This window comes from Podarcis melisellensis (assembly GCF_964234715.1).
Source record: "Podarcis melisellensis genome assembly, chromosome: 8".
Taxonomy (NCBI): Eukaryota; Metazoa; Chordata; class Lepidosauria; order Squamata; family Lacertidae; genus Podarcis; species Podarcis melisellensis.
Genome location: NC_138540.1, coordinates 62,421,658 through 62,438,861, shown reverse-complemented (window position 1 = coordinate 62,438,861; position 17,204 = coordinate 62,421,658). Strand labels below are relative to the sequence as shown.

General features: G+C 45.5%; 1 protein-coding gene across 3 annotated transcripts in view; it reads left to right on the top strand.

Moving 5' to 3' along the window:
* Nucleotides 1-4,648: 4,648 nt before the first annotated feature.
* LOC309375601 (protein argonaute-3) overlaps nt 4,649-17,204 on the top strand; it is a 56,388-nt gene continuing 43,832 nt past the window's right edge. The window contains exon 1 of one of the 3 annotated variants that reach the window (XM_081921438.1): nt 4,649-5,096. Coding sequence is in view for 2 of the 3 variants with exons in the window: in XM_081921439.1 (XP_081777565.1) it covers nt 5,632-5,650 (19 nt within the window). In the remaining variant the exon portion in view is untranslated. Of the gene's footprint in view, nt 5,097-5,118; nt 5,651-17,204 lie in introns of those variants that run through there. The other 2 variants (XM_081921439.1, XM_081921437.1) reach the window with 2 other exon arrangements.

Here is a 17,204-nt window from a genome sequence, read left to right as displayed (position 1 = left end):
TGAATTGTTGTCAATGGATTCTCTTTTTCAGATTTTTGCACTCCGCCGTTAAGTAGCTGCTTTGAATGAATTGGTGTTGGCATGACCTAATGAGACAGGCAGCTAGGGCAGGCTTTGCCAACCTGGTGCTCTCCAGTTATTTTGCACTGCTTTGAGTTGCCTGGGGAGTTATAGTGCAAATCATCTGGAAGGCACAAGGTTGCTGAAGGTTGAGCTAGAGGAAACATACCTGTTTCAAAGCGCTTTCTGGCCCATCCTTCACTTCTCCCTCCCACCCACCTGGTGCATGCGGAATTTTCACTAAGTGCCGTAAATGATGTCATTGCTGCACCCTCTATGGAACAAAGTTTCTGGGTTTGGGGTATTTTCCCTCCCGCCCCCCTTAGATGTTCTACTTAATGAGTTAGATCTCCCTGCATGTTCTGTGTACTGGAGGCTCCCTGTTCCATTCCTGCTTAGGTTTGGCAAAGCTGTATATTATGTCCTCTTGATAGTCCACAAGAGCACATAGGAGGTGGCATTCTTTTTTTTTGTACCACAGACTGTCCACTTTGGGGGGCGTTGCAAGGCTACCAATAAGATATTTGAATACGCATTTTGGAGCATTTAACCTTGCACCTGAAGTCTGTCTCTTGTCGCTGTGTTGCCCTTCTGCAGCTGAAAATGTTGCCAAATTCTCACAGGTGTGCGTGCAGTGTGTGTGTGTGTGTGTGTGCTCGTTTGCGTGAGGGTTGGGGAGGCAGCATAATTATGTAGTTATCCGTTGTTGGCTCTTGTTTTTTATTTTACCTGCACTGCTGCTAGTTCCAATTTAATGCTTATATTTGAGCAAAAGACACTGGGCTGGGTGGAAGATGATGATGAAGAAGGCAAGAACCTGTGCCGCGAAAGATTGCAAGGAGCAGTACAAAAACTGGACTGGGATTCAAGGTGGCCCTTAGGTTTGTGCCAAGGGGCTTATATGAGCCCAGTGGAATATTTAAACCCCCCCTCCCGCCAATTTTTTAAACTGCAGGCCCCAATGTCATGTCAGAAGCTACTGTTGACATTCTTCTCGGTTTCCAAAGCAACTTGACATACAGCATAAAGGGGCTGTTACCTGTGGAGAAATTATTCTTAAATCTCCCTTGGGCTTGTGGAAGGAGCTCCACAGTTCTTGGGAACTGTGTCTATGGCTGGTGTGGCTAATCTCTGTGGCCCTCTAGGGGGCTCTGGACTCCAGCTTCTATCAGTCCCAGGCAGCATGGCCAATGGGACTTGCAGCCCTCCAGACATTGCTGAACTACAAGTAAGGGCGAACCAAAATGAAATTGATAGGATGTAAAATAGAGGTATGGTAACAATCTTTTCATTTGGTGGGTGCAAACTTTCTGAGTTACACACCACTCTTCAGGCAGAGGATACACAGTACAGAGGGCAAAGCTGGGTAAATATGCGGCGACATCTAGATATTGTCTCTAGTGTAAATCCTTACGTGGAACCAGAGGTTCTCTTTAGTTTGCAAAATGAGCTGTTCTCATCTGAAGAATTCTATACAACTGCAAAACACGAAAAAATTCTCTGGCTACCAAACATTTGTCTGAAAAAAGGAAAGTTGCCGTGCCTGGTTTTTGTATCATAATCCTTTTGGGACCAACAAAGCAGCTTCTGTCTGTAGAAAACTGATGTTGTAGGAAAGCCTAAAAGCGTCAGCATTGCAAGGATTCAACAAAGAATCCCCTTTTAATATAATGTTCAAAGCAATTTGGCAGCAAGGTGCAAACTTGTTGTGTTGGTCCTATCTGGAGAGAAATGTGAGCAACATGGCAGAACAGCAATAAAAAAAGTGAAACCCGTATCACGTGTGCACATGTAATTTTGCACTTCCAAGAAATTGTGAAAGTTTTAAACTGATGGCAACTCTGGTTTGTGTTCAATTTTTTTTAAAAAAAAAGAAAAACTGTTACAAGGAAGCGTTGAAGTGTAAATAGAGAATGTTCACAAAACACGCTATTGGTTGAGTTTTGTTTTCTTGTTTGTGTTTTTTTAATTTGAAACTGAACATTGTATGGTCCATTTATTAAACAGATTTGAACAACTGCTGTACAGTCCTTATTGAGAGGAGCAAACTGGAACTCAAATTTTATAAAGAGAGTTTCAACACGGATATGAGTTTCTTCTGTGAGAGGCAGACATTTCACTTAAAAGTATAAACAAAATCCACATAGAATACAGTTGTGCTTTTTTTTTTTAAAGAAAAAACCAGGATGTCAATATTCTGGCAAAACTGGTATTTTATTTCTTGAACAAGGTTTGGTGCCTTTGGTGTGCATAATCCAGAATGCGGATTGGTGTACAACTAATCCAGAATGCGGCAGCTAAACTGGTGACTGGGAGCGGCCGCCGAGACCATATAACACCGGTCTTGAAAGACCTACATTGGCTCCCAGTACGTTTCCGAGCACAATTCAAAGTGTTGATGCTGACCTTTAAAGCCCTAAACGTCTCCTCCCCCATCGTTCTGCCCGGACACTGAGGTCCAGCTCCGAGGGCCTTCTGGCAGTTCCCTCACTGTGAGAGGCCAAGTTACAGGGAACCAGGCAGAGGGCCTTCTTGGTAGTGGCGCCCGCCCTATGGAACACCCTGCCATCAGATGTCAAAGTGATAAACAACTACCTGACATTCAGAAGACATCTGAAGGCAGCCCTGTTCAGGGAAGTTTTTAATATGTGACATTTTAGTGTATTTTTCATCTTTGTTGGAAGCCGCCCAGAGTGGCTGGGGAAACCCAGCCAGATGGGCGGCGTACAAATAATAAATTATTATTATTATTATTATTATTATTATTATTATTATTATTATTATTAGGCCATGCACCTCTGGATACCAGTAAACCACATGCCCAGCTTGTAATAAATGTCCCACTGTCATGTATTATTATTATTATTATTTAATTAAATTTGTAAACTGCCCTTCTTGCGAAGACCACAGAGCAGTTCACAACAGAAAAATGCAAATTGAGAACAAAAAATACATTAAACAAAAACCAATAACGTCCCCCCATCACGTTTAGAAGGTGATAGAATGTTAACCAGCCAACGTAGAAAAATGTTTTCACCTGGGGTCTTAAGTATGTAATGATGCCAGACGAGCCTCCTTGGGGAGGGAATTCCACAAATGGGGAGCCCACCACCCTCCAAACCTTTTATGGAGGAGGCACACAAAGAAGAGCTCAGATGATGACTGCAGGGTCCAGGCCAGTTCATATGGGGAGAAGTGTGTTGGGATACTGCCAGGGAGATAAAGCCCATCATGGCCCCCACTTCTCCTCCGGACGATCCATCGATCTCCCGTAGTTACAATATCAGCAATTAGCAACACGAGCTCCAGAAAATAGCTTGCCACATTCCAGAGCTGATGCACGCTCTATCAGCGTCCTTGAGGTATTGCTGTTCTGAGCTGTTGATTGCTTTATTGGTAAAAACCAGCACTTTAAATTGGGCCCAGAAACTAGAATCAGTGTCATACACTCTAAACTGTCTTGCCTCTGTGATCAACCTGGCTGCCAGCTGAAGTTCCTGAAGTTTCTTCAGACACCTTTTCACAGTCCCTGTGACCACTCATCACTACTCCCTGGGCTCTGGTTCCTCCCACCACTACTCTGTTTCCAACTAGTCCATGGCACTAACAAAGTCATCCAGCATAGCAGGACTAGACAGTGCTCTGGACACCCCTTGAAATTCATCTGCTGTAACAGTGGAGTCAAGAACCTGGTAGATGCAAGCACATTTATTCTCAAGACAGCTTGCAAGCAAGTTACAGTGAGCTACCTGCTTCAGGTCAGACTGCACTACTTGGAAAAGCTCTACCAGATGGCACAATGAGGATGCAATGGAGGTACCAAACTCTGCTGCCTTTGCTGCCTTCACTGCCACTAGGTAGGCCCTATGATGAGCCCGCCTGAACAGGTGGCCCTCCTGAATGGACTGTGTTTAAAGGATGGACTACAACACTTCTCCCTGTACAGCAGCCTTTGTCCAAAATATCTGAGGGTGCCAAGTTGGGGGAGAATTATGCGTCTGTAGAGTTAGTGGGACTGAAAATTCATAGCATGTCAGTCCAAGCACTACAAAACACTGCTTTTATTAGTTACTACTTTATAAAGTGCTGTACAAAGATTTAAAACAAGATGGTTCCTGCCCAGAAGCTTACAGTCTTACAAACACACACAAAGGGACACTGAGCCAGGTTGCCTGTTCTTTATGCGTTAGACTGTGTGTATGTGTCTCTTAAGATAAATAGTCTTGTTATTTTCAGGCAGAGACACTGTGTAAGTGTGAAAGCCATACATTTTTTCCTGTTTGGGAAGGGAATGTTGCATTCAGAGTTGTGGATTGAAGCCCCACATTGGGTGAAAGATCCCGCATTGCAGGGGGGTTGGACTAGATGACCCTAGTGGTCTCTTCCAAGTCTACAATTTTATGAAAACTCAATAGTGTTTACAAAAAGAATAAATAACGGTTAAAAACAAGCAATTAAAAGTAAAAAAAATTTAAAATCAGATAGCTAAAACTATATTAAAACTACATTACATATAATTTTCTGTTTTCATTTTTAAAATCAACCTAACTTTGTATTTATAGTTACATATAAATTGTTGCCTGGTGGGCGGGGAAATGCACCTTTTGCAGCTGTCTAAAACTTTAATGCAGTTAAACTAACCGAGTGTTAGTTTGCTAACTATTAAAAATATTAAACAGCCGCGGAATTTAAAAGTCCTCCAACTCTCGCGCTTACCTCAAATAACACATGCCGAGACTCGAACCCGCGGCCTTTCGTTCATTTACGGCGGCCAACCCCATAACCACTCCTTCCTTTTGCTTGTTCCCGCCTCCACACGGCCCTAGCTCCGCCTTCTAAATTTGCATTCGCCGAGGGCTGCCCGGCAACTCTCGTACGCATGCGTGCTGCGTTTATCTTAGTTGTTTAACAACAACGCGAGCGGGACTAAGCGCGAACTTGCGCGGGGTTGAGGTAGAGCGAGAGAGGCTGAAGTAGGAAAAGAACTTCCGGCGGCCAGAGGTGGTGGAGGAGAATGCACGCATGCGCGTGAGCCGGTGAGTGAGTTAGTCAGGCACCCTCCCCCTCCTGTTACAGAGTCAGTCATCGTAGAAAGACTACAGAGATAGTCTTCGCCTCGGAGCCGAAAAAGGGAGGAGGGGCGGCTTCCGGTAGAGAGGGAGGCGCATGCGCGCGCCTGCGGGCACCCGGGGACTGGTCCCTCCAGAGCGAGGCTCAGTGTGTGCCGAGTGGAAAGTCGGGTTTCTCAGTCAGTTAAGTCAGTCAGTGGAGAAGGGAGCGAGCCGGGGCTGCGGGCGGCCACGCAACTTCCGCTTCTTCACCCGTCACCGCAGCCCGAGACTAACTGACTGACTGACCGCCCGTGGGCGGCTGGGGAGGGAGAGTAATAACCTGAAAGACTCGAGTGGCTGCGTTGTGTGAAGAAGAGGCGCCGCCGCCGCCGTTGTTGTTGCCGCTGCTGTCTCCTCAGGCCCGGCCGGACCGGGACGGCGCCAGGCGAACGACGTGGGGGACCCGGCAGGAACCGGACCGGCACCCGTAGCCTGAGAGCGGCCGCGCCGAGCTCCATGAATGGAAATCGGCAGCGCAGGTGAGGCGGAGGCGACGCCTGACGGGACGCTCTACTCCTTAGGAGCCGCTGGCAGCGCTTGGCGTGGGCTGGATCTTGATACAATAGGTGGACTCGTGGAGGGAAGTTTCGGGGTGGTGGTTGGGCGGCAGTTCCCGAATAACTGACCTTGAAGTTATGGGGCTGGTGGCAGGTATGTATCTGCCATTTGGGTATGGAGGCAACCCGGGGCCCTGGTGTGTTTTCCTCAGAACTAAAAATAAAATAAAATATGCGGCTGAAACACAACTAACTGCATGAAGTAAATGTCCTCTGTGGCCCAAAGTATTGTTTACTGATAAGTTCCACTTAACTGACTGAAGTTGAGCTTATTCCTAAGTGCATTGAGGGTTGTAGCTTGAGGACCAATCCTATACTCTTGAGATGTCTATAAAATCAATAGTTGGATAGGACCAACGTGTCAGGCTGTGTGTGTGTAAGAGCTTGTAGGTAGGTGGACCTATGGAGAAGCCTGGGGAAGTGTGGGTCTGAAATCTTGGAACAGAATATGGGGGGGACTGGTGTAGGTGTTTTTGCTTCAGCAGGGTGGTCCTCCCAAGGTGTTTGTGGGGCAGCTCGGACCCTGAATATTTTATACATAGCCGTGGAGCAAGTGGCTTGATTATCATTGCCATTGGAGTAGAAACTTGGAATAACTGAGGTAAATGTGTTTCTGATTTGCAGTAGATACTATATAAAACCACATGTTTGCTTTGGTGATTTATCTATGCTAAAAAATTATTAGCTTCTTGTAACCTATGGTTACCTGAAAAATCAAGAAATGCATGACATAACTGATATTGAGAATGCAGTTTTTCTTAAATAGTATTTTCCCCCTGTGTATTTGTGCCTGACCTCAGATGAACCCTGGTATGGGTGACAGGTAGATGTGGTAGACATGTATAGCTTGTCTAGACATCAATATTAAATTCATAAAGTTGCTCAAATTTTGCAGAATATTTGTAAATCCTACTTGTCCACTTGAAATGATTTTGGGTGAATCAGTGGCTGAACTGAAAGAAAGGACGCTTCCTGAAAGTTTGGGAGTCATTTGAATAACTAACTGCCTTGAGATATTTGCTTTTTTGGATTCTCAAGTGGGAGGGATTCCTGTTCTTTCACAATCATTTCTTTAAGTTTGTTTATAAACATAAGCTGCTGTGTGGGTTTGTTGTCTGTTTTTGTTTTACCAAAACAGTGATTTAATTTTTAAAAATATGGACACGTGTTTGAATAAGTGTTTAAGCAATACTAGCATTGGATCATAGGTGTATATGGCCTGAGGGCATATGAAACAAGCATTCCTGGTCAGTGCCATATATGTCATTTTTAGTACTGTGACAGAATAAAAGTAGGATTTTAATGCACTAAATAAATAGCTACTTGTGTCTGAAAATACTTGTGTTGCAAGTTAAATGCATTGGTTAGATCATACACACACCAAAACAAAAGTTTTCTTTTCACGATTTTAGCAACGTGACAGCTGAAATCAGTTGCAGAACAACAACCCCCCCCAAAAAAACTGCACTAACATGTAACTTTGTATCTCTAGAGCTGCTTAACAATTTATAACTGGAGCCTGAAGTTATTACTGACAGTGTTGACCAATGAATACAAATGCTTGGATTTTCATGTTACAATGTTAAATGATAGCCACAGCATTTGTTTTCTTAACAATTTTGGATTCCTCCATTTTAGATTTCTAGCTGTTAAATGCTGCTAGCTTTAATACCATTCTTTAAGATAGGGTGCTTTGATCCACAACTTTAGCAGCTAAATTATTTTGAAATTAAAACTTTTACTAGCTTGATATGGCACATATGTAAGAAAGCCTTAGCACTCAGGTGGAAAATTGTAATGCCATTTGATACAAAGATATGTAAAGGTGTGTTGCTTTGTAACTTTGGGTTCAAGCATTAAGGGGGGGGGAATACTGTAAGTGTGTGTTATATGCCTAATACAGAGATAGACAACTTAGTAAGTTTTTGCTGGTTTCTTCCACTTTGCAGGATACTGTTGAGTAACACTTTTTAGAATTTGTTTGGCTTCCTAATGAAGAATAGTGATCTAATTGTTGTCTGTATGCATAGTGGTCATTAATGCCATAAGTTAGACTTAGTGATATGTACATTCTTTATATTCCTTCTTATTGTACAAAAAATTCCTCTTTTAATGTGGAGAATTGAACATTATTAATCCTGGAAAGAAGATATTAGTATAATTGCAGAACTGTGTGTCCCTAATAAGGTACTGAAAGAATCAGGAAAAATTTGGCTCTTTAAGTCTATGATTTTAAGCTTGTTTAGAAGTATCTTCATTAAAACCAGAGATTAGGTTCCAAGTAAACATAGCTAAAATAATGACTGCAAATCTTAAATTCTGCAAGCCTCAACTAGTTTATCTGCCAGTTGCACCCTCCCCAAAACTACTCTTATTTTCCTCTAACTTTCATATGGTTAATAATAATAGCATTAATACTATATCATACCTTGTATACAGAGTCAAAGTCATGTGGGATTTCCCCCCCAAAGTTTCATTTCTGAACCATTTTCTTACAATTCCTTTCAAGTCCTCTCTGCTTTCATTCTCTCTGTACATTGGGGAAATGCCATTAACATTTGTTTTCTAGAGAGGCGTACATTACTGTTTGATGGACATAGTAGCAGTGATGGCTATATGCTACCTCCAGGGTCAAAGACAGCATGCCTCTGAAAACAAACCTGTGACTACAGAGCAATAGTAGGAGAGGATGCCTGTGGGCTTCCCATTGACTTCTGGTTGTTCATTATGGGAAACAGGATGCTAGATTAGATGGATGACTTGATCTAGCAGGGGTGGTCTTATGCTCTTATACCTTGCAGGTAGCCTTTCTTTAATTTTGTCATAATTGGATATTCAATTCCAATATGTCATTATAAAAGCACTAGAACACAAGAAATGGTGTCTGGGTTTGCTCTACCTGCTCCTCTCCACCCAATTCCTTTTTCTCATGTGTCTGTTTTTAGATTGTAATCCTAGACAGGGACTCTTTTCTGAATGTCATTTGTAATTGTGAGCCACTCTGGGAGCATTTTTTGGTTGACGAGTGTGACAAAAATGCTATGAATAAATAATTTAAGAGGTCAGTAAATACTGAGGTGAGCGGGACTAATGTTTCTGATTTCTGAATAAAGTTTGGTTTTATTATGCATATTTTTGACATAAGGTTGATAATATTCTTATCCAAATAATGGATGCACTAAGAAGGTGAGCTTTGTGGTGCTAAACAACCTTGGCAATAAAGTCAGAGGATCTAAAGCTGGCTCTCTGGAAGTTTTGACTGTCACAGGAGGAAAATAAAAAGATAAAGCTACTCAGGCAGCTAGGGGCTCTTAGTAAAAAATATTTAATTGGTGTTTAACATGTTTGTGGGTGTAGCTGAGGATAGTTTGCAAAGCAGAGTTCTGCATTTAGCTTTCTTGGGAGTTCTGTGAGTCACTGGTATAATTGATCATCTATGTTAAACCCACATCTTAATTAACTTCATTCTAATGGTCTGAATAGCTTCAGAGAAAAATGTTTTATCAACCTTTGGAAAAGATCTACAAAATATTCATTATGTGCATCTGGAAATGCAGCAGTTACATGAAAACTAAGTTAGAGCATAAGGGACAGGTTTGGAGATCTCTTCCTTCAGCCTTAGGAACTCAACTGTCAGCTCCCTGTTTCTGAGTATGCAGTGTTTATGTTCAGAATTGCTGGCTGCCTAAAGGATGCTATAAAATTTGAGATTTTACTCTGGCATCAGGTATAGAGATAAGAAGGAACATGTCACTTGCGGCATGGGTAGCACATTCAAATTTAATGCTGACGAGGTCAAAGTCCTTCATTAGGTCTATGAAAAAGATGTATGAGGTGCATCGCTGCTCTCAACTTTTCTCCTGCAGTTTTCACACTGAGAGAATCATGTCAACTGTTGATCTCTAAGCTCTAAAGGCTCATTGTGACTCTGCTAAATTGTTGGGTGTGTTGCAACTCTGTTTAAGGCAAATAGCTGGCGAGATTGACATATATGATAGATACAAGACTTTTACTTATCTGCTAGACTGTACTGTTACACGTCTTACTCTGAAGTATTTTCCCATAAGCGTGTGCACAATAATTTTGCACATGTGGGTGGGGAGATACCATAGATCTTCTGCCAAGCAAGCAGGGGTTGGGTTTCCCCCTTTACTTGAGGAGATATATACAGCTGACATTTTAGTCATTTGGTGGTATTTTTTGTTTGTTTAATTATCTGAGGTTGTTTGTTTGTTTGATTATCTTGAGGTTGTTTTTTATTTATTATTATTATTATTATTATTATTATTGTTATATCCTGCCTTTCTTAAGAACATAAGAGCATAACTGAAGCAGAACAAAGGCCCATTTAGTCCAGCATTCTGTTCTCCCTGTGGTCAATCAGATGCCATCAGAAATCCACAAGCATAACATGAGTACAAGCGAACATTTTCACTGAACATACTGCCCTGATTTTGGGAGTAGTCCATAGTTATTGTGACTAGTCGCCGTTGATTACCTTATCATCCATAAATTGGTCAATTCATTTTTTTAACCCTTCCAGGTTTGTGGTCTTTCCTTCATCTTGTGGTAGCAAATTCCACAGTTTAACAATGTGTTGTGTAAAGGAATCTTGCCTTTTTTCTGTCCTGAATCCTCCAAACTTCAGCTTTGTTGGATGACTTTGCTTTCCCCTTCCTCCACACCATGCATAATTTTTGTACACCTTTATTGTGCCCCCCACTTAATCACTTTTTTTCTGACCTTCAATGTCCCAAACATTGTTATCTTACCCCTTAAGGGAGTTGATCTTGCTCCATGATCATTTTGGTTGCCCTTTTCTGGCTCTGCAACATCATTTTTTGAGGTGTGGCCACCAAAACTGTACGTAGTACTCCAAGTATGGTTGTACCAGAGTTTGTGTAATGGTGGTATGATAATGGCAGTTTCATTTTCAGTCATTTTCTTGTGGGATGCTACAGACTGCATCTTCGAAGATGAAATTCCAGGTGGCATACATAGGTTTTTCAAGCCATCTCCCATCCAAGACTGAACAGATACATTCAACTTTAGCAAGGTTACTGCTTCCTGTGCCTTCAGTCCAAATGTCTTTCTTTGTTAAAATTTGCAAACATACTAAGCTAATTTTCATAAATGTTACTTTTTTTTAATACCACCAGCAGGCTGAGCACACTTAATATACAAACAGTTGTAAAATCATTTGAAAACAGCAATTGTCAGGCATGCTTAAGGGATATTCAGTGTTCAGGTAAATCCTTTGATAACATATCCTTCCTTGTTTTGAACATTTTGAAATTCATATTTAAAAAAGCAGCCATAGGACAGGCTTCAGTGCCCAAAATTCACCAGGTGTATTTTGAGACTGGTGTGGGTCCAGTTGCGACCACATGGACATCTGTGGATGCCAGGTTGGGATCTGGCATCTCCATCTGGCTGACCTCTCTAGCTTTCTTAAGCAAGTACTGTAAGCATTTACCGTATATCCCACCTTTTTCTCCAAGGAGTACATGGTTCACCCCCCTCCTCAGTTTACTCCTACAAAAACCTTGTGAAATAGGTTAAAAGGCTGTGACTGACCCAAGGTCAGCCCATGAGTTTCATGATTGAGTAGGGATTTGAACCCCTAGGTTCTAGATTGACACTCTAACCACTATAGCACACTGACTATAGGTAATCCACCTGGATTAGCAAGGTGGATCAGACCTGGCAAAGCAAAATGTCACTTAGGAAGGATCTGAAAGATTTTCCTTGAAGCTTGAATTTGTTTTATTCTGGATTGTTTTATTTGATGCTTTAATGTATTGTAAACTGCTTTGAGATTTTTTTCTTTAAAATATAAAGTGGTATCAAAATGAAATAACTAATTAACAAACAACAACAAAATTTCATTGCCAAAAAGGCGCCTAGACATTCCATTGTGGTGACTGAGGTTTAAGGTGCCATTTGGTGATTAGCTTCTGTATCTGAGATTCTTTTACAAATGATATTTTATTAAGACTTCATAATACAATAAAAAGAAACTAATCTAGACAAAAATAGACAAAAAGGGGGGGACAAAGGGAAAGAAAAATGCAAAGACTTAGCTTATATATCTGAGTTTCTAACACTGACAGGCTTGTCTAAACTGTGGATGAATAGGGTTTTTGCAGCACTGTATCCCCTTGACACATATATCTAAGTGATGCACAGAAGTACCACATAAATATTTCCTCCAAACCTTTAATGTGCTTATTGTGGTTCTGAACTGTGACATGTTTTCACATAAAATCAGATTGCGTGGCTAATCCCTCCCCCCCACGGTGGAGAAAGAAGACACTGGACACAAGTATTTAGGTTAATGGGCGTAAATGGCCACAACTTTATTGATTACAGGTAAGAGAGGTATTGGCATTAGGCATTGGCCCCTATCCGACTATCCGGTTCTAACCGGGAAGGGTTAACTCCAACAGGGGGAGCCACCCGAGATGCATATCCCTAGGCGCTCCCCGAGGGGTTACCGCTCGGGGGCGCGCTTTAGGCCCTAGCCTCCGTAGGTTTCGGACGAGGCGTCGCCCCTCGGAGTCCTTTAACGAACTACCCTCCATGCATTGGGGGAGGTGATGGCGCTCCTCCCCCCCGAACTCATTTACATGACAATAACCCTGCCAATGCCTACCGCCAAACCGAGGAAGTTGTGACGATTTGCTACGAGGTAGGCGAAAAACCAAATGGCTCCAATAAACAGCCAATTAGCCAAAATGGAAAATTCCTACCCGGCCCCGTGAGGCGACCAGCCGAAGCCCATAGCAATGTCGCAGGCAAACCTAAAGGGCGGGTGGGAGGGAAAACGTGTCGGCTGCTGCAGAGAAAAGGGGCGAGCCCAGGGCTGCCCTGACCTAAATGGCCTGTAGAAGGCACGCCCCTGCCGCCAGCCGATTGGCTGGCGCGCGGGGATACCGGGGAATCCCTACATCATCCCGCGAGGCTGACTCCAGCCCCGCGGAAGCGTGGGCGGGATCGGGAGCCCGCAACCCCACCTCCTCCTGAAACTCGGTAGTGGCATTGCGTGGCTAATCCCTCCCCCCCACGGTGGAGAAAGAAGACACTGGACACAAGTATTTAGGTTAATGGGCGTAAATGGCCACAACTTTATTGATTACAGGTAAGAGAGGTATTGGCATTAGGCATTGGCCCCTATCCGACTATCCGGTTCTAACCGGGAAGGGTTAACTCCAACAGGGGGAGCCACCCGAGATGCATATCCCTAGGCGCTCCCCGAGGGGTTACCGCTCGGGGGCGCGCTTTAGGCCCTAGCCTCCGTAGGTTTCGGACGAGGCGTCGCCCCTCGGAGTCCTTTAACGAACTACCCTCCATGCATTGGGGGAGGTGATGGCGCTCCTCCCCCCCGAACTCATTTACATGACAATAACCCTGCCAATGCCTACCGCCACCCGAGCCGCGTTAAGCGGGCTCGCCGCCAATACCCTCAGACCTGTAACCAATCCTTAACTCCCTGGAAAATATCAGCCAACCAGATGTCATTGCCGGCATCGGATAGATGCACGCCATCCCAGCGATAGAGCGTGTCATTGCTATACTGAATTTCAGGGTGCTTGATCACCCGGCCGCCCAAAGCAATCACCCTACGGGCTACCGTACGCTCCACAATCCTCCTGGCCCTGTCCACCGCCGCGGGTTTCTCCGCATCCCGCCAAATTCTCCTTTCCAGCAAAGAAGACCATATTATTGTAATGCTTGGGTAGGATGCGCTTAACGACTCCAAGTCATTGATAATATTCCAAATTAAGCCCACCCCTTTACGATAGGCCAGATCATTCTCGCCCAGTTGTATGACCAAGGCGTCAGGTGGACCCTCATCAGAGATTCTTCTGGCTAGGGCTGGGTAGAACTCCTCCCAGCGCATACCACGCCTGGTAATCCAAGACACCTTGACATTGTTAGGTAGCCGGGGTTCATCAGCCCCACTGCGCTCTAAGCGCCGCTTCGCCCAATACGCGATACTGTGGCCGACAATCCACAGACGCACCGAAACTGCACCTGGAAAGATAGGATAAAGAGCTGGGTCAGGAGAAAACACGTGATGGGTAGGGGATAAGAGGGGGGTGTTAGGTTAAAAGGGCTTTCGAATATAACTCCTGAACGCATTGGACTTCCAACGGCCCAGATCCATGATCCTTTCGGCCGGTAAACCCATATGAGCGGCGGTGGTGGCGGCCCCAATGCGGAAGGAATGCGCGGCATAATCCGCTTGCGGAAGACCAATGGCCGCGATCGCCTTGCGCATGACCCTAGTGAATTGATGTTTAGAAAGGGGGGATCCGTCATCATGCAAGAAAAAGGGGCCATTCGCTTTCGATCTTAAGCACAGATATCTCCTAGCGTCTTTTACAGGGCAGGGGCCAGCCCTCTGCGTGGCCTGAAGACGAACGAAGGCTCCCCTACCGAGCTGATCCGTCTTAGAACTACGGATTTTTAGCAAAACATGCGAGCTAGTTACCGTTACATCCTCCATCAATAGTCCCCTGTTGGCCGAGTGGTCAACGCAGACCACCTCGCCTATGCGCAAGGCACCAAAGAATGCAAAAGAGAATGCGGCAGAGAATAGTCTGGCCTCATATCTCGACCAACAAAGGATCCTTAGCTTCCTACGGATTTGGGTGAGTATGTCAAGTGTTATGGGCCTTCTAGTGTCGCAACCCTGCGGCCTGGACCTGCGCCAGCCCTCCAGCATCTTCCTAACCACGAAATGAGCACAGGGGTCGACGGAGAATAGGGATTTGGAAAAGAAGGATATCGCCGCCGAATGGATGTTGAGGGTTTTGGGCGCGCGGCCTAAATCGCGAAGGTGAACCATATACTCAATGACTTCAGACTTGGATGGAGGCCTGCCCGGCTTGAACCGCTCCTTCTTCCTGCGGAAAGACGTAAAATCTAGCCATGCCTTGTTATAAGACCTAAGGGTAGAAGGAGCCAGTGAAGACAATACTCCCTTTATTGCTTCTCGCTGCCAATACTCCAGAGATGCTCCGGAAACGGTTGCGGCTGCTGCTGCGCATCCGGCGCCAATGAGCGAAAGCGCTCCATCTGGAAACGAGATAGCGCATCCGCGATGTTATTATCTATACCAGGGACGAATTTGGCAGAAGCGTGTAGGTTCAACCGCAGGCACGACAAGACAAAGTAACGCAAAAGCGATCCTACTCTCGGGGAATGTGCTGACTGTCTATTCAAGACCGAGACTACCGATTGGTTGTCTGTCCAGAAACATACCCTATGGTTCTTGAAATGCTCCTCCCATATGTGGATAGCGACTACAATGGGGAAGAATTCCAAGAAAGTCAAATCACGAAGTATAGGTTTACCTTGCCAGGAGGGGGGCCAACGCTGAGCACACCACTGACCCCTGAAGTAAACGCCGAAACCCAAGGACCCGGCTGCGTCCGAATGTACTTGGAAATCTGACTGTAAAGCCAGGCTATCCTGCCACAGTGATACACCATTAAAACCATCCAAAAATTGTAACCAAACTTGAAGGTCCGCTTTTACTGTTTTAGGGAGGCGGACCCTATGATGCGGGGACCGTAGACCAGCGGATAGCTTTGCTAGTCTGCCACAAAAGGGACGGCCAGGAGAAACCACGCGGCAGGCGAAATTGAGGTGACCCAGGAGGGATTGAATTTGCCTCAAAGTGACCTTTTTTAGAGGCAGCATTTGGCCAATGAGCTCTCTTAGGGCAACTAACTTGTCGACTGGTAAGCGGGACGTTTGGGCGATAGTGTCGAGTTCTATACCCAGGTAGGTCATGGTCGTAACCGGACCCTCGGTCTTCTCGCCCGCCAGAGGTACCCCCAGCTCGCTGGCCAGGGACTCGAACGCCCGGAGCAAGGTCCTACACTCACCAGCGTTACTCGCCACCAGGATAAAATCATCGAGGTAGTGACCCACACCCGCGGCGCCAGTTCTAAATTTTAAAGCCCATTCCAGGAATGTGCTGAACGTCTCAAAGGCTGCGCAGGCAATCGAACAACCCATGGGCATTGCTTTGTCGATAAAGTAAGCTCCCTGAAACTTGAAACCCAGCCAGCGATAGTCGTCTGGGTGAACCGGTAGGAGGCGGAACGCAGACTCAATGTCGCATTTCGCCATAAAGGCGCCCCTGCCAAATCTCCTTACCAGCTTGACCGCCTGATCGAAAGATGCATACTTAACCGTGCACATCTCCTGAGGAATAGCGTCGTTCACTGAGGCTCCTTTAGGGTAGGATAAATTATGAATCAACCGGAATTCACCCGGGGCCTTCTTTGGTACCATACCAAGCGGGGAAATATGGAGATCACCAATGGGGGGTGCCGCGAAGGGGCCGGCCACCCTCCCAGCGGTGACCTCCTTCTGGATCTTTTTGATGGCAATGTCTGGTCTTTCCAAAACTGATTTCTGATTGGGGGGGCAACACGCGTTGGGGGTAAAGGCAACTGGAATTCTAAATCCCAGGGAAAACCCTTCCTCTAGTAGGCGGGCAGCTTGTCTATTTGGGTAAAGCTTCAACAGTGTTTTCAGGGGCTGTAATTTAATCGGGGAGTACGCCAGAGCGAGGGAAGGATTAGTAACGAGACCCGGTTGTTCCCTGGGGGGGTCCCGAAGTTCCAGCCTGCGCGCCCCGGCCACCCCGGTTAAAGTGGCCCCTGCCTCCACGAAAGGGCTGCTGCTTCCCCTTGTAGCAGTTGATGGCGGGATGGCTGCCCAAGCACTTGTCACATTCATGTAAGTACTTACACGACGCACGCTGACAGGTCCCCTTATTGAAGTCCCAGCACTGCCTACGGCGCTGGGCCTCCACCTTACCAGACTTGGACGGGTCGAGGGTTTTCTTTTCAATGTTAGGACCCACGGTTTCCATCCAGCAGTTGTTGTCCTTCTGGTCCCAGCGCGTCGAGGACAGCAGCGAGGCATTCCTCCGGAACTCCTCATCATACGCCATGGCCGCGTCGTCCCCAGCCAACTCCCGAGCCCTCCGAACGTGGGCCAGATAAGAGGCGAGGTGCATGCCACGTTTAGGGTAACAACCTGACACTACTGCCATGAAAACCTGATATCCGTTAAGCCAGTTCTCAAAAGTTCGCTCAACCCGAGGTGTCCTGTACCTCTTTTTACCATTATACCTTCTTTTCTCCCCTTTTCCCCTAGTTTGAGCCGGGGGCAGTAAGGAAAACATATCAACATACTCTCCGTTCAATATCTTATTCCTTTTTCTCTTGGAGAGGTGATTCCCCAATACGAAGTCGGTAGCGGAGTTGGTTGAGACTTTAACGTCCTGGACCAGAGCACCGTCTTTCCATTCGAGAGTGCCATTAAAGGCCTTTCTGTGAGAGTTGGCCCTCCTTTCATGCACCCACAGGGGAAGCCCTGTGTCTTCGCCCTCCCCCCAATACGTTTCCATGGGAACGTCGCTGTCCCCGTCTGAAGAAGACGTACCTGT